The sequence below is a fragment of the Leptodactylus fuscus genome, chromosome 11 (genome assembly GCF_031893055.1).
Source record: "Leptodactylus fuscus isolate aLepFus1 chromosome 11, aLepFus1.hap2, whole genome shotgun sequence".
NCBI lineage: Eukaryota > Metazoa > Chordata > Amphibia > Anura > Leptodactylidae > Leptodactylus > Leptodactylus fuscus.
Window position 1 is genome coordinate 13335107 of NC_134275.1, and position 17171 is coordinate 13352277.

A 17171-nucleotide genomic window follows, 5' to 3' on the forward strand; every position below is an offset into this window, starting at 1 on the left:
ATATAAGTCAGTGACTAGCAGATTGTTGTATCCAGGGTTCAGTCATTCTTGGCATAGCTGTAGCATCCTAGTAACTGCACCATGAAGACTGACACTAAGAAGATGAAGGAATTCTACGAGGCCAATGGCTTCCTGACCGCAGTCCATGTATTAGATGAGAAGGAATTGCTCCAAGCTCAGGCGCAGCATGCAAAGCTGGAAGAGAAGTTTGGTAAGTTTACTAAGAATTGACTTTATTGCAATATAAATGGAGATGGGCGAACGATTCATTTACGACCGGATTTGACACAACATTTGGGGTTCGTCCAAACACAAAAATTTCATAGAAAAAACGAACCATGATCAGAATATTTTTTGCAAAGGGGAATGATGTAATCTGCAGACAAATCCTCTCTGTATATAATGTTATCATATAGATCCTACTGAGTCCCATATATGTTATCTTTCAGGTAAAGAATACGCTCAGTACAACCTACACAACATCCATATGCAGTATGAGTGGGTGATGGACCTGGCCGCACATCCCAATCTACTGGCAGCCATCACCGCTGTCCTGGGCCCCAATGTCATTCTTCTGGACTCCAGATTTATCTGTAAATATCCCGCCTCGGAGGTTCCTCACAAAGAAAACATTGCCCCTTATGTGGCCTGGCATCAGGATATCAAGTGAGTATGACATTGGGTAGACATTCATAGCCGTAAGACGATGGGCTTGTTGTCCGTGTGTAACCTATAGGTGACTTATTACATCTTTCCAGATACTGGGGATTTGAGGGAGGTCCGGTGGCTTCTGTATGGCTGGCGTTTGATGATGTCGATGCAGAGAATGGAGTCCTACAGATTATTCCAGGTACCTCCTTATGGCGGTTTATGAATAGTTACATTTATGATATCAGAATGTCTCACTATGGATTATTTCCATGAGTCTTATATACATTGTCTGTCATATATAATACCCCAGAGAGCCATAAGCGAGGTATACTGGAGCACAGAACTGCAGAGACGGCCGGGAATATGCTGACCGCAAACCAGGAGATCCCAAAGCACCTGGTGAACGTAGAAGATTTGGTGGAGTGTCCCCTGAAAGCCGGTCAGATGTCTGTAAGTACAACATGATGTCCTATAGACACTGTATAGGATATCTGGGATCTGTTGGGGTCCGACGCCCAAACACTACACAGATCATCTGTTGGTCATCGCAGGACACATTGATAAGACGTCTCCATGTGATGTGGGAGGATTGTATACTGACCGATCTCTGTGTATGTTCCTCTATTCTGACAGGTCCATGATGGTCTGACTGTTCATGCCAGTGAACCCAACATGTCTGACAGAAGAAGATGTGGATTTGTCATCCGTTATGTCCCTACGACGGCTTATCCTGTCAAGGTAAGAGAACCCTGTCCATGAGGCCGGTAATAGTTGTACGGCTTTATATTCAGATACAGACATGACACCATTGATGCCTCTAATCTATAAGCCGGTGTGGATGTATCACTCCCATAGTGCTGCTCCATTCATTACCAATATGGGGACATTTACATGATGTTTAATCTGCTGCCCATCATTATATGTAGGCCTTGGGCTGTATATACAATAAGGAAGGTGACAATAACATTGCTGTACATCGGGGACCCGAAAGCAGAATTAACCCTAACTTTCTATTACAGGACCCCGAACGTCCGAGGACTTTCCCTGCGACCGTCCTGGTAGCTGGAACAGACGAATATAATCACTTTAAGGACAACGCTCCGAACTTCTTCACCAAGACATTGTAATTTCTTGTTCTATGGAAATGATTGTATAGAATGGGTATAAAATCCTTACAATGTAGTCATACAGCTTCAGACCACATGGTAGATTGGTATAACTATTTGTTATATATACATATACATGTGCTGTAGATCGGCCAGTCTTCTCTGTCTCCTTGTTGTCCCTTTCATTATATAAAGATAGTAACACATTATATTAATGCCGTATATTGTCCTGTAACATGATAACTTATTACACTGCATTGTCCTTTGCTGATATTGTATAATAAACTATATAGAAATGGATTTATTTGTATGACTTTCCATATGACTTTTCATCCATTTTCTTTATATGCACAACAATGTTAACAAAACTAAACACATGATGTGACTACATTAAAAATCCCAAAAATCCCCATGTGAATCCAGCCTTACCCTCCTTCCTTTCGGTTTACATGAATACTAACTACTCACACGAGTTTCGCACATGCGTTCAGGTTTCCGTTCGGAGGATCCATTTGGACCATAACCTAATCCGCTTAAAAAGTGATTACCCGTGAAAACCATTATAGTCTATGGGGTCTGCCCAGTATCCGCCCCGATTGGGGAATGGAACCCCCCGGCAGAAAGCAGCCACAGGTGAGAACCCAGACATATCAAGCAACGTAAAAAGAATCCGCCATCCAGTTCTATTTACCTGAAACATGTCCCATATCAAGAAACAAGTTACAGTTCACACCATTACATATATGTATGCTGAAAAGAACATTTTTAACAGTAAAAAATAGTTTCTTTAACTTTTTGGAGCCTTGTGGTATTCACAGAGACAATCGTAGTATCTGGAAAAAACACAAAACAGCACCGCGCAGCACCTAGTGCATTATATGCATTAATTACTAATAAATAAATAAAAAGACTACATTTAAAAAAAAATAAAAAATATTAAATATAGAACATACCTGTATAATGATATTCTAATACTATAAATCAATTCTATTAGGTGACAATCTAAATCTATCGATCTGTAAAGCATACAAAAAATAGAATAGTTAATGTATACCATATAACATATAAGAGATAGGTACAAACCAAATCTCCCTAAAAATCTAAAATATACATATATCAACAATTATGTTTCAAGAAAAAGGAAGAAAAAGAAAAAGCTATTAAGATGTGGCATCCTCTAACATTTCATTAAGACCCATTGGGCTTAAAGTATTCAATTGATAGATCCAATAGATCTCGCGACGTCTAAGTGTCTCAAATCTATTTGATTGATTAGTCGGAATGAAATCAATAGGCGTTACCCTACAACCTCCAAAGTCCCTATTATGTCTCATAGAGAAATGACGAGATACTCTATGTTTTGGGTAACCATTCAAAATATTGGATCGATGTTTATTAATTCGGGTCCGTATATACCAGTACTTAGAGAGAATAGCACGTATAGTGTCATGGGAGCCATTAAAAGTAGTCATCATTATTTGTTTTAGGTCTTGACACCAGACAATCTATCTGGGTTAATTTATTAACTCTGACCCTAACTGACTCAATAATTGGACATGGATAATTTTTTGCCACAAATCTCTCACTTATAATCTTATAATCCCACTTTGTTCTGTTTCGTTAGTACAGTTTCGTTGGATTCGTTTTAACTGTTCATATGGAATGTTCTTCTTCCATTGACTATAATGGAGGCTGTTATAATCCAATAGACCATTACAGTCTACAGTCTTGAAGAATGTTTTGGTTGTAACCTTTTCATCTGAACTCATAAGGATAAGATCCAAATACTCAATGGGAGATTTCTCTATCTTCCCTGAGAATTTTAATCCCCATTGATTGCTGTTCAGATACGTCACAAAATCTCCAAAGGATTCCTCCAATCCCTCCCATATAAATAAGAGATCGTCGATAGATTGTCTATAGTGTACTACATGTAAATAGATAAGAAAAATAAGCATATAGCTCACCACCTCCAGTTAGCTTGATAAGTCCTTATAATTCCTGGGTGCACGATCCTGGCCTCTGACTAAGGCACTTTGTAGTTGAAGCATATAGAAAAGGATAGTAGGATCCGCTCGACCAGGTAAGTTAAAAAATAACTTTTAATCCGACATGGTTAAAAAACACACAAAAGAAAATAGATGTGAAATGACAAAAAAGAAGAAAAATGGTGATTAAAACCACATTCTGATAGCTCTAGCTGACGCGTTTCAAGACACAAGGTCTCTTACTCATAGCTTTGCTTCAAAGCTATGAGTAAGAGACCTTGTGTCTTGAAACGCGTCAGCTAGAGCTATCAGAATGTGGTTTTAATCACCATTTTTCTTCTTTTTTGTCATTTCACATCTATTTTCTTTTGTGTGTTTTTTAACCATGTCGGATTAAAAGTTATTTTTTAACTTACCTGGTCGAGCGGATCCTACTATCCTTTTCTATATGCTATGTACTACATGTCTATACCAGTTGGAATTATCATGAATATAGCTCTGTTCAAATTCTCCTCCATAGAAGTTGGCATAGCTTGGGGCGAATTTAGTCCCCATTGCTGTGCCACAGGTCTGGAGTTAGATCTTATATCCAAACCGGAACACATTGTGCTCCAATATGAATTTTATTCCATTAATAATGAAGTCTTTCTGAACCTCCGGTAGGGAAGATTTAGTATCCAGTGCTGTTCTAATTGCACATAAACCCTCTTTATGGGGGATGTTAGAGTATAATGCCGCAACATCTAAAGTTGCCCATAGATATGTGGCTTTCCATTTGAAGGGTAATAAATAGAGATGAGCGAACAGTGTTCTATCGAACACATGTTCGATCGGATATCAGGGTGTTCGCTATGTTCGAATCGAATCGAACACCGCGTGGTAAAGTGCGCCAAAATTCGATTCCCCTCCCACCTTCCCTGGCGCCTTTTTTGCACCAATAACAGTGCAGGGGAGGTGGGACAGGAACTACGACACCGGGGGCATTGAAAAAAATTGGAAAAAGTCATTGGCTGCCGAAATCAGGTGACCTCCATTTTAGACGAATAGTGGATTTCAAATCCGGGTCATATGAGAATGTGAACTTTGTGACTATGAGACAGGGATAGCTGTACAGGCAGGGATAGCTAGGGATAACCTTTATTTAGGGGGGAATGTTATTAAAAATAACTTTTTGGGGCTCTATCGGGTGTGTAATTGTGATTTTTGTGAGATAAACTTTTTCCCATAGGGATGCATTGGCCAGCGCTGATTGGCCAGAGTACGGAACTCGACCAATCAGCGCTGGCTCTGCTGGAGGAGGCGGAGTCTAAGATCGCTCCACACCAGTCTCCATTCAGGTCCGACCTTAGACTCCGCCTCCTCCAGCAGAGCCAGCGCTGATTGGCCGAATTCCGTACTCTGGCCAATCAGCACTGGCTAATGCATTGTATTGGCGTGATGAAGCAGTGCTGAATGTGTGTGCTTAGCACACACATTCAGCTCTACTTCATCGGGCTAATAGAATGCATTGGCCAATCAGCGCTGGCCAATGCATTCTATTAGCGTGAACTGAGTTTGCACAGGGGTTCTAGTGCACCCTCGGCTCTGCTACATCAGATTGCTACATCTGATGTAGCAGTGCCGAGTGTGCATCAGATGTGTAGTTGAGCAAAACTGACTCAGCACTGCTAAGTCTCTGCATTCGCATAGGAATGCATTGGCCAGCCTTCGGCCAATCAGCGCTGGCTCTGCCGGAGGAGGCGGAGTCTAAGGTCGGACCTGAATGGAGACTGGTGTGGAGCGATCTTAGACTCCGCCTCCTCCAGCAGAGCCAGCGCTGATTGGTCGAGTTCCGTACTCTGGCCAATCAGCACTGGCCAATGCATTTCTATGGGGAAAAGTTAGCTTGCGAAAATCGCAAACTGACAGGGATTTCCATGAAATAAAGTGACTTTTATGCCCCCAGACATGCTTCCCCTGCTGTCCCAGTGTCATTCCAGGGTGTTGGTATCATTTCCTGGGGTGTCATAGTGGACTTGGTGACCCTCCAGACACGAATTTGGGTTTCCCCCTTAACGAGTATATGTTCCCCATAGACTATAATGGGGTTCGAAACCCATTCGAACACTCGAACAGTGAGCGGCTGTTCGAATCGAATTTCGAACCTCGAACATTTTAGTGTTCGCTCATCTCTAGTAATAAATCATTCAATAAAGCTGAGGAATCCCGCAAATACGATGGGAGATTTTGTACCAGTTTCTGAAGTTGTAAATCAATATATTCGGACAGGTTCCGTGTTAGAGCGTTCATGCCCTAAATAATTGGGCGTCCAGGGGGATTCACAAGACTTTTGTGAATCTTTGGGAGATGGTAAAATACCCCTGGTGTGTTTTTTTTTTTTTTTTTTTACCAAGAGGTAATCTCTTTCCTTAAGATTTAAAACCCCCGTATGGAACCCATGTGAAATGAACTGACTGAATTGACTTAAATGTGCAGGATGGGATCTTCCACATGTTCCTGATAATAGGTCTTATCAGATAGAATTCTATATCATCACAAAGATAATCACATTTATCCTGTATCAATCGTAGTATCTGGAGTCTCTTCTGACGCCCCTACCCTGTTTTTTTCTATCATGCAGCCAAAAGATTGTATAAAAAGTGATCAAAACATTGGACATCCCCTAAAATTATTAAAATAATTCATCTCTATTCTGAGTTTTTTTTTTTTCCATTTTATGGAATGTCAATTGATGCCATTACAAAATACACTTTGTCCTGCAAAAAATAATCCCCTATAAAGCTCTGTGAACTGAAAAATCCAAAAGTGATGGCTTATGGAAAGTGCAGAGCAAAAACTGGGAATGAAATCATGGCTGAGGTGGGGAAGGGGTCATGTTAAAGAACGTCACACACTGCACCGAAACGCTGGAGAAGACAACTAGCAAGATGCTGCAGAAGTGAAGGGAAAAAGTGCAGAATAAAATTGCACCGTGACCCCGCACACATTTATCTGCATTTATCCTGTGTGAGTCCCTGGTTTTACGCGGTGTTTTACAATAATGGTAAAGTGGATGGGATTCTTGCGAATCCAATGCCCACTTTGCTGTAAAAACATCATGATTTCAAAAAACGGCGCGGTATTGGAAATTCCAGCCTGTCAATTATACCCATGGAAAAGCCAGCAGTTTCCCCACAGGTATAATTGTAACAGAAATCCTGGAAAACCCTGCGAACATTATTTCTAAAGCGCTGCAGGAAGAATTGCAATGCATTGCCGCCGCGGTTTTTCACGCAGTGCTTTATTGCTGTGGGATGCCGCGTGGGGCCATAGCCTAAAAAAACAATCCAACAAAAACACTTTTCCATCTTAGCGACCCTCACATTACAATGCCCAGGATCTTTTATCTTAAGAGGAAATAGAAAAATAAGAAAAAGAACAAATGCAACGTGCCTAACAGCTTGTACAGAAACAATAGGATTCCTCTTAAGAACTTGACTCAGTTTCTTGGAAATTTCATCGTCACCTTCACCTGAAGCAACTTCCAGGTGGCTGAGAACTAAAAATATTCGTCATTAGATTTCTGTTCTATTCTTGGAGACAATTAATAATCTGCGGTTCCTTGACATGATGACATCAGATACAACACAAGTGCGAGTGACGGAACGAGATGAGATCAGAGAGGTGTTTCTAGCCCAGAATCTTCCAGTTTATTCGATTAAACACGAACACATTTGTCAGGTTTCTGTTTTATTATTGCGGCAATTTGTGACCTTATGAAACTTTTAGCTCGCAGGTAGAACATGAAAAGAAATGAAAGCGTGGCGGTGCTCACCAGACTCCGAGTTAATCCTTTGTTTGGCGGCGCAGGCAGATATACATATTACAGACATACAATATCTTGCAAAATACAATAGAGAGGTGACTTATTAAACCTCATAACATATTATATTTTCTTCCTGAATTGCAGTAAAATCCCCAGGACTGGGCTATTGCAACATAATATCTGCTGGTATTCTACATGTACAATGAACCCTGGAAATTCTGTGGCTATTATTAAAGGAATTTCTTGGATAGTGATGACATCAGGTCTATAAGGGTTAATGTCATCCAGGAAATATTAGTCACCTATTAGTACAAAGTATAATTAACCAAATTCCAAATTCTATGATACCAATGGCTACCTGACTGCAGTCGATGTATCAGATGACAAGGAAATTCTCCAAGGAGTTTAAACTTCCAAGTCCAACCATGAAAAAGTTGATGCACGGAAATTCAATTCCCTGGACCCCAAGGGAATAAGGTGCAGATGTGGAAACTGGGTACAAAATTCCAGCGTCCAAGGTTATGTTTAATAAAATGTAACTTTTAATCCATAACAATAACAACATAAAACATTGACTTCAAGGATCCATGAGAAACCAATATGAGTAGCTCACGCGTTTCAGGGCAATAAGCCCCTTATTCATAGCCTAACAAAACACACACGCATTCAGAATTTAGTTATCGCATTGAAAATCGGCTAAGCATAAACCAGTTAATTAATAAATTGATGTAAAATCAGATCCAACAGCAAACAGCAATATGGACAGAATATAAAGCAGTAAATGAATAGATTAATAGACGGTGTGGGGAATCGCTCAGGTAGATGCTTGTAGCAGTGCAGGAAACAGGGACAGACACTGGATTGCACACAAGAGCAGGCTTTATTCACTTGTAACGCATACACTGCCTTTTCAGGGGCACAGAATAAACAAAACAAAACCCTTCTCGGCTGAGAAACTAACTTAAGGGTGCATTCACATTAAGTATACGCTGAGCTGATTCTGAACGTAAAACACGTTCAGAATCAGCGCGTACAAAGCAGATCCCATTCATTTCAATGGAAGCCGGCATACGAGTGCTCCCCATTGAAATGAATGGGCTGCTTTTTTCCCTATTGGTTTCAATGTGATACGCGTGTATGCTGGCACCCATTGAAATGAATGGGATCTGCTTTGTACGCGCTGATTCTGAACGTGTTTTACGTTCAGAATCAGCTCAGCGTATACTTAGTGTGAATGCACCCTTAAACGTAAGGAAACTTTTCCCTGACTATACAGGACACTGGCTACCAGCCTCCCACCTTGGCAACAATAACGGGTGGCACAATACCTGCTTTGGAGGTCAGCTCTGTCAGTGTGGTGCCACCCTCTTAGTCTTCACACTCAGACTATTATCAGGCCTTGATTGCTCAGCTGACCTCCCTGGTGTGAGTCTCTACCATACACCCTTTAGGTGCCTGGCTGGAATATACCTGTCCTCCCAGACCACACCCTTCACTCTCTCACAACGGTCAGATCTAATATTGAGACCAATTTGGTTTCCAGATCCAAAAAGCCTCTCTTGTCGCCAATGGCCTCCCCGTATTGGTTGCGGAACCTGTTCAATTGCAAAATTTGTGAAAGCAGTCAAGTTACCTCGATGTACAGAAAGATAAAGCTTCCATGCATTGGACGTAATATCAGAAATAGATTTACCCCAATCCGATATATGTTCAGAATTCCTGATTCTGATGGGTCTAATGGAACATCCTACGTTACACAAACTCCATTTACTAACATATACTATATACTGTGATTGTAATTCATATCACTGTAAAACAGCAATTTGTTGCCTGAATTTCAATCCTGAGACCTCCTTATGTGACGGAACTTCTCGTATTGGCAAGATGGTAAATCAGCTGGTTGGTTATTGACAACCTCATCACCTCATTGTACAGTGCTGCGGAATATGTTGGCGCTATATAAATAAAATTTATTATTATTATTAATGTGTTTGATGCGGTTCCTTTAAATCCCGACTATATATGTGTGTGTTGTTAGACTTTGAGTAAGGGGCTTATTGCCCTGAGCTACTCATATCGGTTTCTCAAGGATCCTTGATGTTGATATTTTTCTCAAGAGTCTATAGTTGTAAGATATGAAATTTCAGAGCAAGAAATCTTACACGTAATGAGTTGTCCATCGTAAAACCTTCTTGCGTCTTATATTTGCTTCTTGAATTGTTGGATTTTCCCATATTGAGTTCTTGTCAGGTGTCAGTCATAAAGAATGCTGATATACTAAATATAGAAAGAACAAGGAAATCCTGCAGCTCTTATGCAATGTGTGTTGTATCCTTGGATGTCAGAAAGAATCGCTCAGGGCTATCACTTTTACTAAGTCATCCTTAAGAAAATACCAAGATTAACACAATAACCACTAAAACCTGTTCCTTAGAAGAATGACAAGGGCTGGGCCTGCAGCAGATTTAGTATATAAGTCCATGACTAGCAGATTGTTGTATCCAGGGTTCAGTCATTCTTGGCATAGCTGTAGCATCCTAGTAACTGCACCATGAAGACTGACACTAAGAAGATGAAGGAATTCTACGAGGCCAATGGCTTCCTGACCGCAGTCCATGTATTAGATGAGAAGGAATTGCTCCAAGCTCAGGCACAGCATGCAAAGCTGGAAGAGAAGTTTGGTAAGTTTACTAAGAATTGACCTTATTGCAATATAAATGGAGATGGGCGAACGATTCATTTACGAACGGATTTGACACAACATTTGCAAAAATTTGGGGTTCGTCCAAACACAAAAATTTCATAAAAAAACCCATGATCAGAATATTTTTTGCAAAGGGGAATGATGTAATCTGCAGACAAATCCTCTCTGTATATAATGTTATCATATAGATCCTACTGATTGCCATATATGTTATCTTTCAGGTAAAGAATACGCTCAGTACAACCTACACAACATCCATATGCAGTATGAGTGGGTGATGGACCTGGCCGCACATCCCAATCTACTGGCAGCCATCACCGCTGTCCTGGGCCCCAATGTCATTCTTCTGGACTCCAGATTTATCTGTAAATATCCCGCCTCGGAGGTTCCTCACAAAGAAAACATTGCCCCTTATGTGGCCTGGCATCAGGATATCAAGTGAGTATGACATTGGGTAGACATTCATAGCCGTAAGACGATGGGCTTGTTGTCCGTGTGTAACCTATAGGTGACTTATTACATCTTTCCAGATACTGGGGATTTGAGGGAGGTCCGGTGGCTTCTGTATGGCTGGCGTTTGATGATGTTGATGCAGAAAATGGAGTCCTACAGATTATTCCAGGTACTGCCCTATGGTGGTCACATTTATGATATCAGAATTTCTCACTATGGATTATTTCCATGAGTCTTATATACATTGTCTGTCATATATAATACCCCAGAGAGCCATAAGCGAGGTATACTGGAGCACAGAACTGCCGAGACGGCCGGGAATATGCTGACCGCAAACCAGGAGATCCCAAAGCACCTGGTGAACGTAGAAGATTTGGTGGAGTGTCCCCTGAAAGCCGGTCAGATGTCTGTAAGTACAACATGATGTCCTATAGACACTGTATAGGATATCTGGGATCTGTTGGGCCATGTGATGTGGGAGGATTGTATACTGACCGATCTCTGTGTATGTTCCTCTATTCTGACAGGTCCATGATGGTCTGACTGTTCATGCCAGTGAACCCAACATGTCTGACAGAAGAAGATGTGGATTTGTCATCCGTTATGTCCCTACGACGGCTTATCCTGTCAAGGTAAGAGAACCCTGTCCATGAGGCCGGTAATAGTTGTGTGGCTTTATATTCAGTTACAGACATGACAAGGCTTTATAGGACCAAAAAGAGATATAGGGGAATTTTTTCCCCTGAATGGGGCAACTGGCCGGAGCCTCGTGGTTTTTTTTTGCCTTCCCCTGGTTCAACACTGTAGGGATTGCAGGGTTATAGGTTGGACTGATGGACTGATGGCTTCATCCAACCTCATCTACTATGTAACTATGTAATTGCTGTCTTCCAAAAAAGAGGAGTGGAGATGGCATGCTGGGGGCTGTGCCAAGTTGGTCATCATTCACAAGGCCTGGATGAATCCCTCCCATAGTCTTGCCCTGTATCCAGCAGAATTAACCCTAACTGAGCTAAAAATAATCTCCCATTTCTATTACAGGACCCAGAACGTCCGAGGACTTTCCCTGCGACCGTCCTGGTAGCCGGAACAGACGAATATAATCACTTTAAGGACAACGCTCCGAACTTCTTCACCAAGACATTGTAATTCCATGTTCTATGGAAATGATTGTGTAGAATGTGTATAAAATCCTTACAATGTAGTCCTACAGCTTCAGCCCACATGGTAAATGGGAGTCCTAAGAAGCTACAGAAGACTGCGTACATGTTAGACTATACATTACTTCTTTCATACTTATCTCAAATATTTTATATAACTATTTTTTTTAATAAATACTCCAAGATATAAGAATTATTGTATTAATATAATCATTCTTAATGTATGGCAGTTAGTTTCCTCTTGTATTTCCTCCAGTTACGCTTGCACTATGTTATTCTCACCTTCTCCATTGTTGTATTATTCGTTACTTAATGACTGACTTATACTAATGCAATATATTGTCCTGTAACATGATAACTTATTATACTACATTGTCCTTTGCTGGATTTGTATAAAGTTTTGTAAAATAAAGTGCGGTATATAAATGGATACATTTGTGTATTAACTTTCCAGCCAATGGTAACAAAGACCTAAAATGTGACTCAATCGCAACACATTGGTCTGTCTCATAACCACATTTCATGGGTGACTATTCTAATAGGTTGTATAAGAAATAGCTGCTGACTCCACTGTTACCTTCACAATGAGTATATGAAGAGTTATATATGGGTATATATTGAGCAAATATTAAAGAATATTAAAAGTGTCCATGTTCCCTAGAATACTGTAGCCCTTTGAGGAGGCCGTCACATGTCAACCACCATTTTCCATATTCTCAATTAACACAATTAGCAGAGATCCCCCGCACAGACTGTGTCCCTCCAGAAATATTGTATTGTCAGAAATACTGTACAATAGCAAGAGACCAGCTTAGAAAAGTCACAGGACAGAGTCACAATAGCCAGCAAACACAGGGCATAATACTGTGTGCAGAGGCTACTATGGGGGATAATAATGTGTGCAGGGGCTACTATGGGGATAATACTGTGTGCAGGGGCCACTATGGGGATAATACTGTGTGCAGGGGCCACTATGGGGGATAATACTGTGTGCATGGGCCACTATGTGGATAATACTGTGTGCAGGGGCCACTATGTGGATAATACTGTGTGCAGGGGCCACTATGGGGATAATACTGTGTGCAGGGGCTACTATGGGGATAATACTGTGTGCAGGGGCTACTATGGGGATAATACTGTGTGCAGGGGCTACTATGGGGATAATACTGTGTGCAGGGGCCACTATGGGGACATAATACTGTGTGCAGGGGCCACTATGGGGATAATACTGTGTGCAGGGGCTACTATGGGGATAATACTGTGTGCAGGGGCCACTATGGGGATAATACTGTGTTCAGGGGCCACTATGAGGGATAATACTGTGTGCATGGGCCACTATGTGGATAATACTGTGTGCAGGGGCCACTATGGGGATAATACTGTGTGCAGGGGCCACTATGGGGATAATACTGTGTGCAGGGGCTACTATGGGGATAATACTGTGTGCAGGGGCTACTATGGGGATAATACTGTGTGCAGGGGCTACTATGGGGATAATACTGTGTGCAGGGGCCACTATGGGGACATAATACTGTGTGCAGGGGCCACTATGGGGACATAATACTGTGTGCAGGGGCCACTATGGGGATAATACTGTGTGCAGGGGTCACTATGGGGGATAATACTGTGTGCAGGGACTGCTATGGGGGATAATACTGTGTGCAGGGGCCACTATGGGACATAATACTGTGTGCAGGGGCCACTATGGGGATAATACTGTGTGCAGGGGCCACTATGGGACATAATACTGTGTGCAGGGGCCACTATGGGGATAATACTGTGTGCAGGGGCCACTGTGGGCTATAATATTGTGTGCAGGGGCCACTATGGGGGATAATACTGTGTGCAGGAGTCACTATGGGGCATAATAGAGCATGCAGGAATGCGTAGGAGGGGGTCGGTCGAGGTCTTCGGCGTCGGTGTCGGTCGGGGGGGGGGGGGGACCCATGTCAAAAGTTTGCCACGGGGCCCCGCCATTCCTAGTTACGCCACTGGATTTAGCCGTAACAAATTGGCCGCCATCTAGGCTGCTCTGGCCTTGCTATTTCTGTCCTTTGAATTTTATTTTGCGGCCTGGATTTTCAGCCCGTGCACAGGACCCTGAAAATGACGGCTGTGTGCATACCTCCCAACCATCCTGCATTTGGCGGGACACTCACGCTTTCCTAACCCTGTCCCACAGTCCCGCACAGCTCCCTGCATGTCCCGCTATGTCCCTTTAATGTTTTTCTGAACAATCAGCTCTTATAACAGATAAAAGGCTCTGGTGATCTGTACCCTTGTTTTGTTGTTCGACTTTATATGTTGGAAAATTTTTCTCAATGAAAACCAAATAATAAAAAAAAAGGCTCTGGTGATCGGAGGAATGCTTCACTATGGTTCAAGGACCTTTGTGTGACATCACATGGTCACATGACTAGGTGGGCGTGTCAGTGTCTCGGGCAATGAAGAGATGAAGAGATCTGTGTAAGGTACTGAGAAGGGAGGGGGTGATGTGAGATGCAGGAGAGAGAGTGAGAGAGAGAGAGATAGATTGTGTGTGTTTGTCATTATACTGGGGGCAGAGATGGAGGGGAGGACATGAAACTGGGGCAGATGAAAGGGGATATGAAACTGACGGAGAAATGAGGGATCACAACACCCTTCACCTTAATCTATCTTGGATAAGCAGCTATCAATCTTAAGATAACATTTTTTTTTGTAATAATTAACAATGGAACGTGCCTAATATCTTATACAGAAACAATAGGATTCCTGTTAAGAACTTGACTCAGTTACTTGGAAATTCCATCGTCACCTTCACCTGAAACAACTTCCAGCTGAACACGGGGCCGAGATCTGAAAACATCCGTCATTAGATTTCTGTTCTATTCTCGGAGACAATTAATAATCAGCGGTTTCTTGACATAATGACATACTGATACAAGTAGTGAGTGACGTAACGTGTAATCCTTGTAAGCAGCAGATTACTAATCCTGTCTACAAATTAGTGTGATCTAGAGATATGCAAAATGTGGTTCAGTTCATGCTATGACGGATACCGTCCTGGTAGCTGGAACAGGCGAATATAATCAATTTAAGGACAATGCTCTGAACTTCTTCACCAAGACATTGTAATTTCTTCTTCTATGGAAATGATTGTATAGAATGGGTATAAAATCCTTACAATGTAGTCATTCAGTCTTATCATAACCCTTTACATGGGTGACTAATAGGTTACACAATGGAGTCACGGCACACGCCACTTTTACTTTCACAACATGGTTATGAATCACAATATATTACAAATAAAGAGAACCCTTGCGTTGTGTCTGTATTCTAGAACAGGACATAAATAGGGTTGTTTTGTTGACAGGCGACCCCTTTAAAGAGGCCGTCACATGTGGGAAACCCCTCTTCCATCAGTCCTATTAGCTCTCCTATGCTGCCTATTGTTTTGAATGGCCACCTCAAAGGCCTGAGCCAAAATGCGTAGTGCTGGGATGGCGTCCTGGTCCGTGGGATGACGGTGGGATCAGTGTTTTTTTCTACCACTATCCTGAGCTCCGGCTCATATCACACATCGTTACCATTTATCAGCCCCTGGAGAATGTCCAAGGCGCCTCGGAAAACCTGGTCTAGCGAATGGACACTGTACAGACTAAAGGACACGTTTGAGGCAGTTTTCCAAAGCCAAAAATGGAACATAAGGAACAGAATATTTCTAGAATACCATCTGTCCATTATACAATCTCATGATTTAAGATCTACACCCAGTATTGTCTTCAAAAGCTGCAAATATCTGAATAAGGAACCAGCCATAAAAGTCCAGAGTTGTGGATGAGATTAGTAAATGGCCATCCATGTGCCCTGTGCTATGACCTGTACATTGTACCTATATGCCAAGTATGTAACAAACAAGCCACATGTTCATTTGTCCTAAAATTGTAACACATCAGTATATTATTCATCTGTAGACACATTTATTATATGTTGTGCTAGAAAACTGGCTTCAGAGTATATGTGAAGAATTAGTAAGGGTTACATGTTGTGGTGCTCCCGAATTATTAAGAGGCTCAGTTGGTACCAATGTGTATCAGTGAGGTATAAGGCAAGAGAATAGATGATGTGTAGTCCATGGTCGGGGACGGCAGAATACTGTTATATTTAATTTTGTCCTACAAACATATATATACTAGCAGTTACCCGCAAATTCGTCTGCAGGTTGGCGGTGTCGCTGAACCACTTATATTTCTTGTCCCCCCCATCTCTGCCCCCAGTTTCTTGTCCCCCCTTCATCTGCCCCCAGTTTCTTGTCCCCCCTTCATCTGCCCCCAGTTTCTTGTCCCCCCATCTCTGCCTCCAGTTTCTTGTCCCCAATCTCTACCTCTCTACCCCCAGTTTCTTGTCCCCCCATCTCTTCCCCCAGTTTCTTGTCCCCCCTTCATCTGCCCCCAGTTTCTTGTCCCCCACCTTTGCCCCCAGTTTCTTGACCCCCCATCTCTTCCCCCAGTTTCATATCCCCACTTCATCTGCCCCCAGTTTCTTGTCCCCCCCATCTCTACCCCCAGTTTCATGTCCCCCCCTTCATCTAACCCCAGTTTCTTGTCCCCCATCTCTGCCCCCAGTTTCATGTCCCCCACTTCATCTAACCCCAGTTTCTTGTCCCCCCATCTCTGCCCCCAGTTTCTTGTCCCCCATCTCTGCCCCCAGTTTCATGTCCCCCCCTTCATCTGCCCCCAGTTTCTTGTCCCCCATCTCTGCCTCCAGTTTCTTGTCCCCAATCTCTGCCCCCAGTTTCTTATCCCCCCATCTCTTCCCCCAGTTTCTTGCCCCCCCTTCATCTGCCCCCAGTTTCTTGTCCCCCATCTCTGCCCCCAGTTTCTTGTCCCCCACCTCTGCCCCCAGTTTCATGTCCCCCTTCATCTGCCCCCAATTTCTTGTCCCCCCTTCATCTGCCCCCAGTTTCTTGTCCCCCACCTCTTCCACCAGTTTCTTGTCCCCATCTCTGCCCCCAGTTTCATGTCCCCCCTTCATCTGCCCCCAGTTTCTTGTCCCGCCATCTCTGCCCCCAGTTTCTTGTCCCCAATCTCTACCTCTCTACCCCCAGTTTCTTGTCCACCCATCTCTTCCCCCAGTTTCTTGTCCCCCCCCTTCATCTGCCCCCAGTTTCTTGACCCCCCATCTCTGCCCCAAGTTTCATGTCCCCCTTCATCTGCCCCCAGTTTCTGGCCCCCCATCCCTGCCCCCGGTTTCTTGTCCCCCCATCTCTGCCCCCAGTTTCATGTCCCCCCTTCATCTAACCCCAGTTTCTTGTCCCCCATC

The 17171-nt window shown here is 42.7% G+C and overlaps 2 protein-coding genes across 2 annotated transcripts; both read left to right on the forward strand.

Annotated features, from left to right (window-relative positions):
- The first annotated feature begins 81 nt into the window (after positions 1-81).
- Positions 82-1778, forward strand: LOC142184310 (L-threonyl-[L-threonyl-carrier protein] 4-chlorinase-like). Its single transcript, XM_075259092.1, has 6 exons — positions 82-211; positions 450-666; positions 759-850; positions 962-1101; positions 1285-1389; positions 1671-1778. The coding sequence occupies exons 1-6, from the start codon at positions 82-84 to the stop codon at positions 1776-1778; spliced, it is 792 nt and encodes a 263-aa protein (XP_075115193.1).
- An 8309-nt stretch (positions 1779-10087) lies between these two features.
- On the forward strand, positions 10088-11856 carry LOC142184295 (L-threonyl-[L-threonyl-carrier protein] 4-chlorinase-like). Its single transcript, XM_075259077.1, has 6 exons — positions 10088-10231; positions 10476-10692; positions 10785-10876; positions 10977-11116; positions 11235-11339; positions 11749-11856. Exons 1-6 carry the CDS (start codon positions 10102-10104, stop codon positions 11854-11856), a joined length of 792 nt encoding a protein of 263 aa, XP_075115178.1. The 5' UTR covers positions 10088-10101.
- Positions 11857-17171: the final 5315 nt, after the last annotated feature.

Bases quoted from the DNA above. Each gene is read 5' to 3' on its own strand.
- LOC142184295 (XM_075259077.1), top strand. From the start codon at position 10,102: ATGAAGACTGACACTAAGAAGATGAAGGAATTCTACGAGGCCAATGGC. The intron at 10,232-10,475 runs GTAAGTTTACTA...GTTATCTTTCAG, and splicing joins AAAGCTGGAAGAGAAGTTTG to GTAAAGAATACGCTCAGTAC. The intron at 10,877-10,976 runs GTACTGCCCTAT...ATAATACCCCAG, and splicing joins AGTCCTACAGATTATTCCAG to AGAGCCATAAGCGAGGTATA.
- LOC142184310 (XM_075259092.1), top strand. From the start codon at position 82: ATGAAGACTGACACTAAGAAGATGAAGGAATTCTACGAGGCCAATGGC. The intron at 212-449 runs GTAAGTTTACTA...GTTATCTTTCAG, and splicing joins AAAGCTGGAAGAGAAGTTTG to GTAAAGAATACGCTCAGTAC. The intron at 1,102-1,284 runs GTAAGTACAACA...CTATTCTGACAG, and splicing joins TGAAAGCCGGTCAGATGTCT to GTCCATGATGGTCTGACTGT.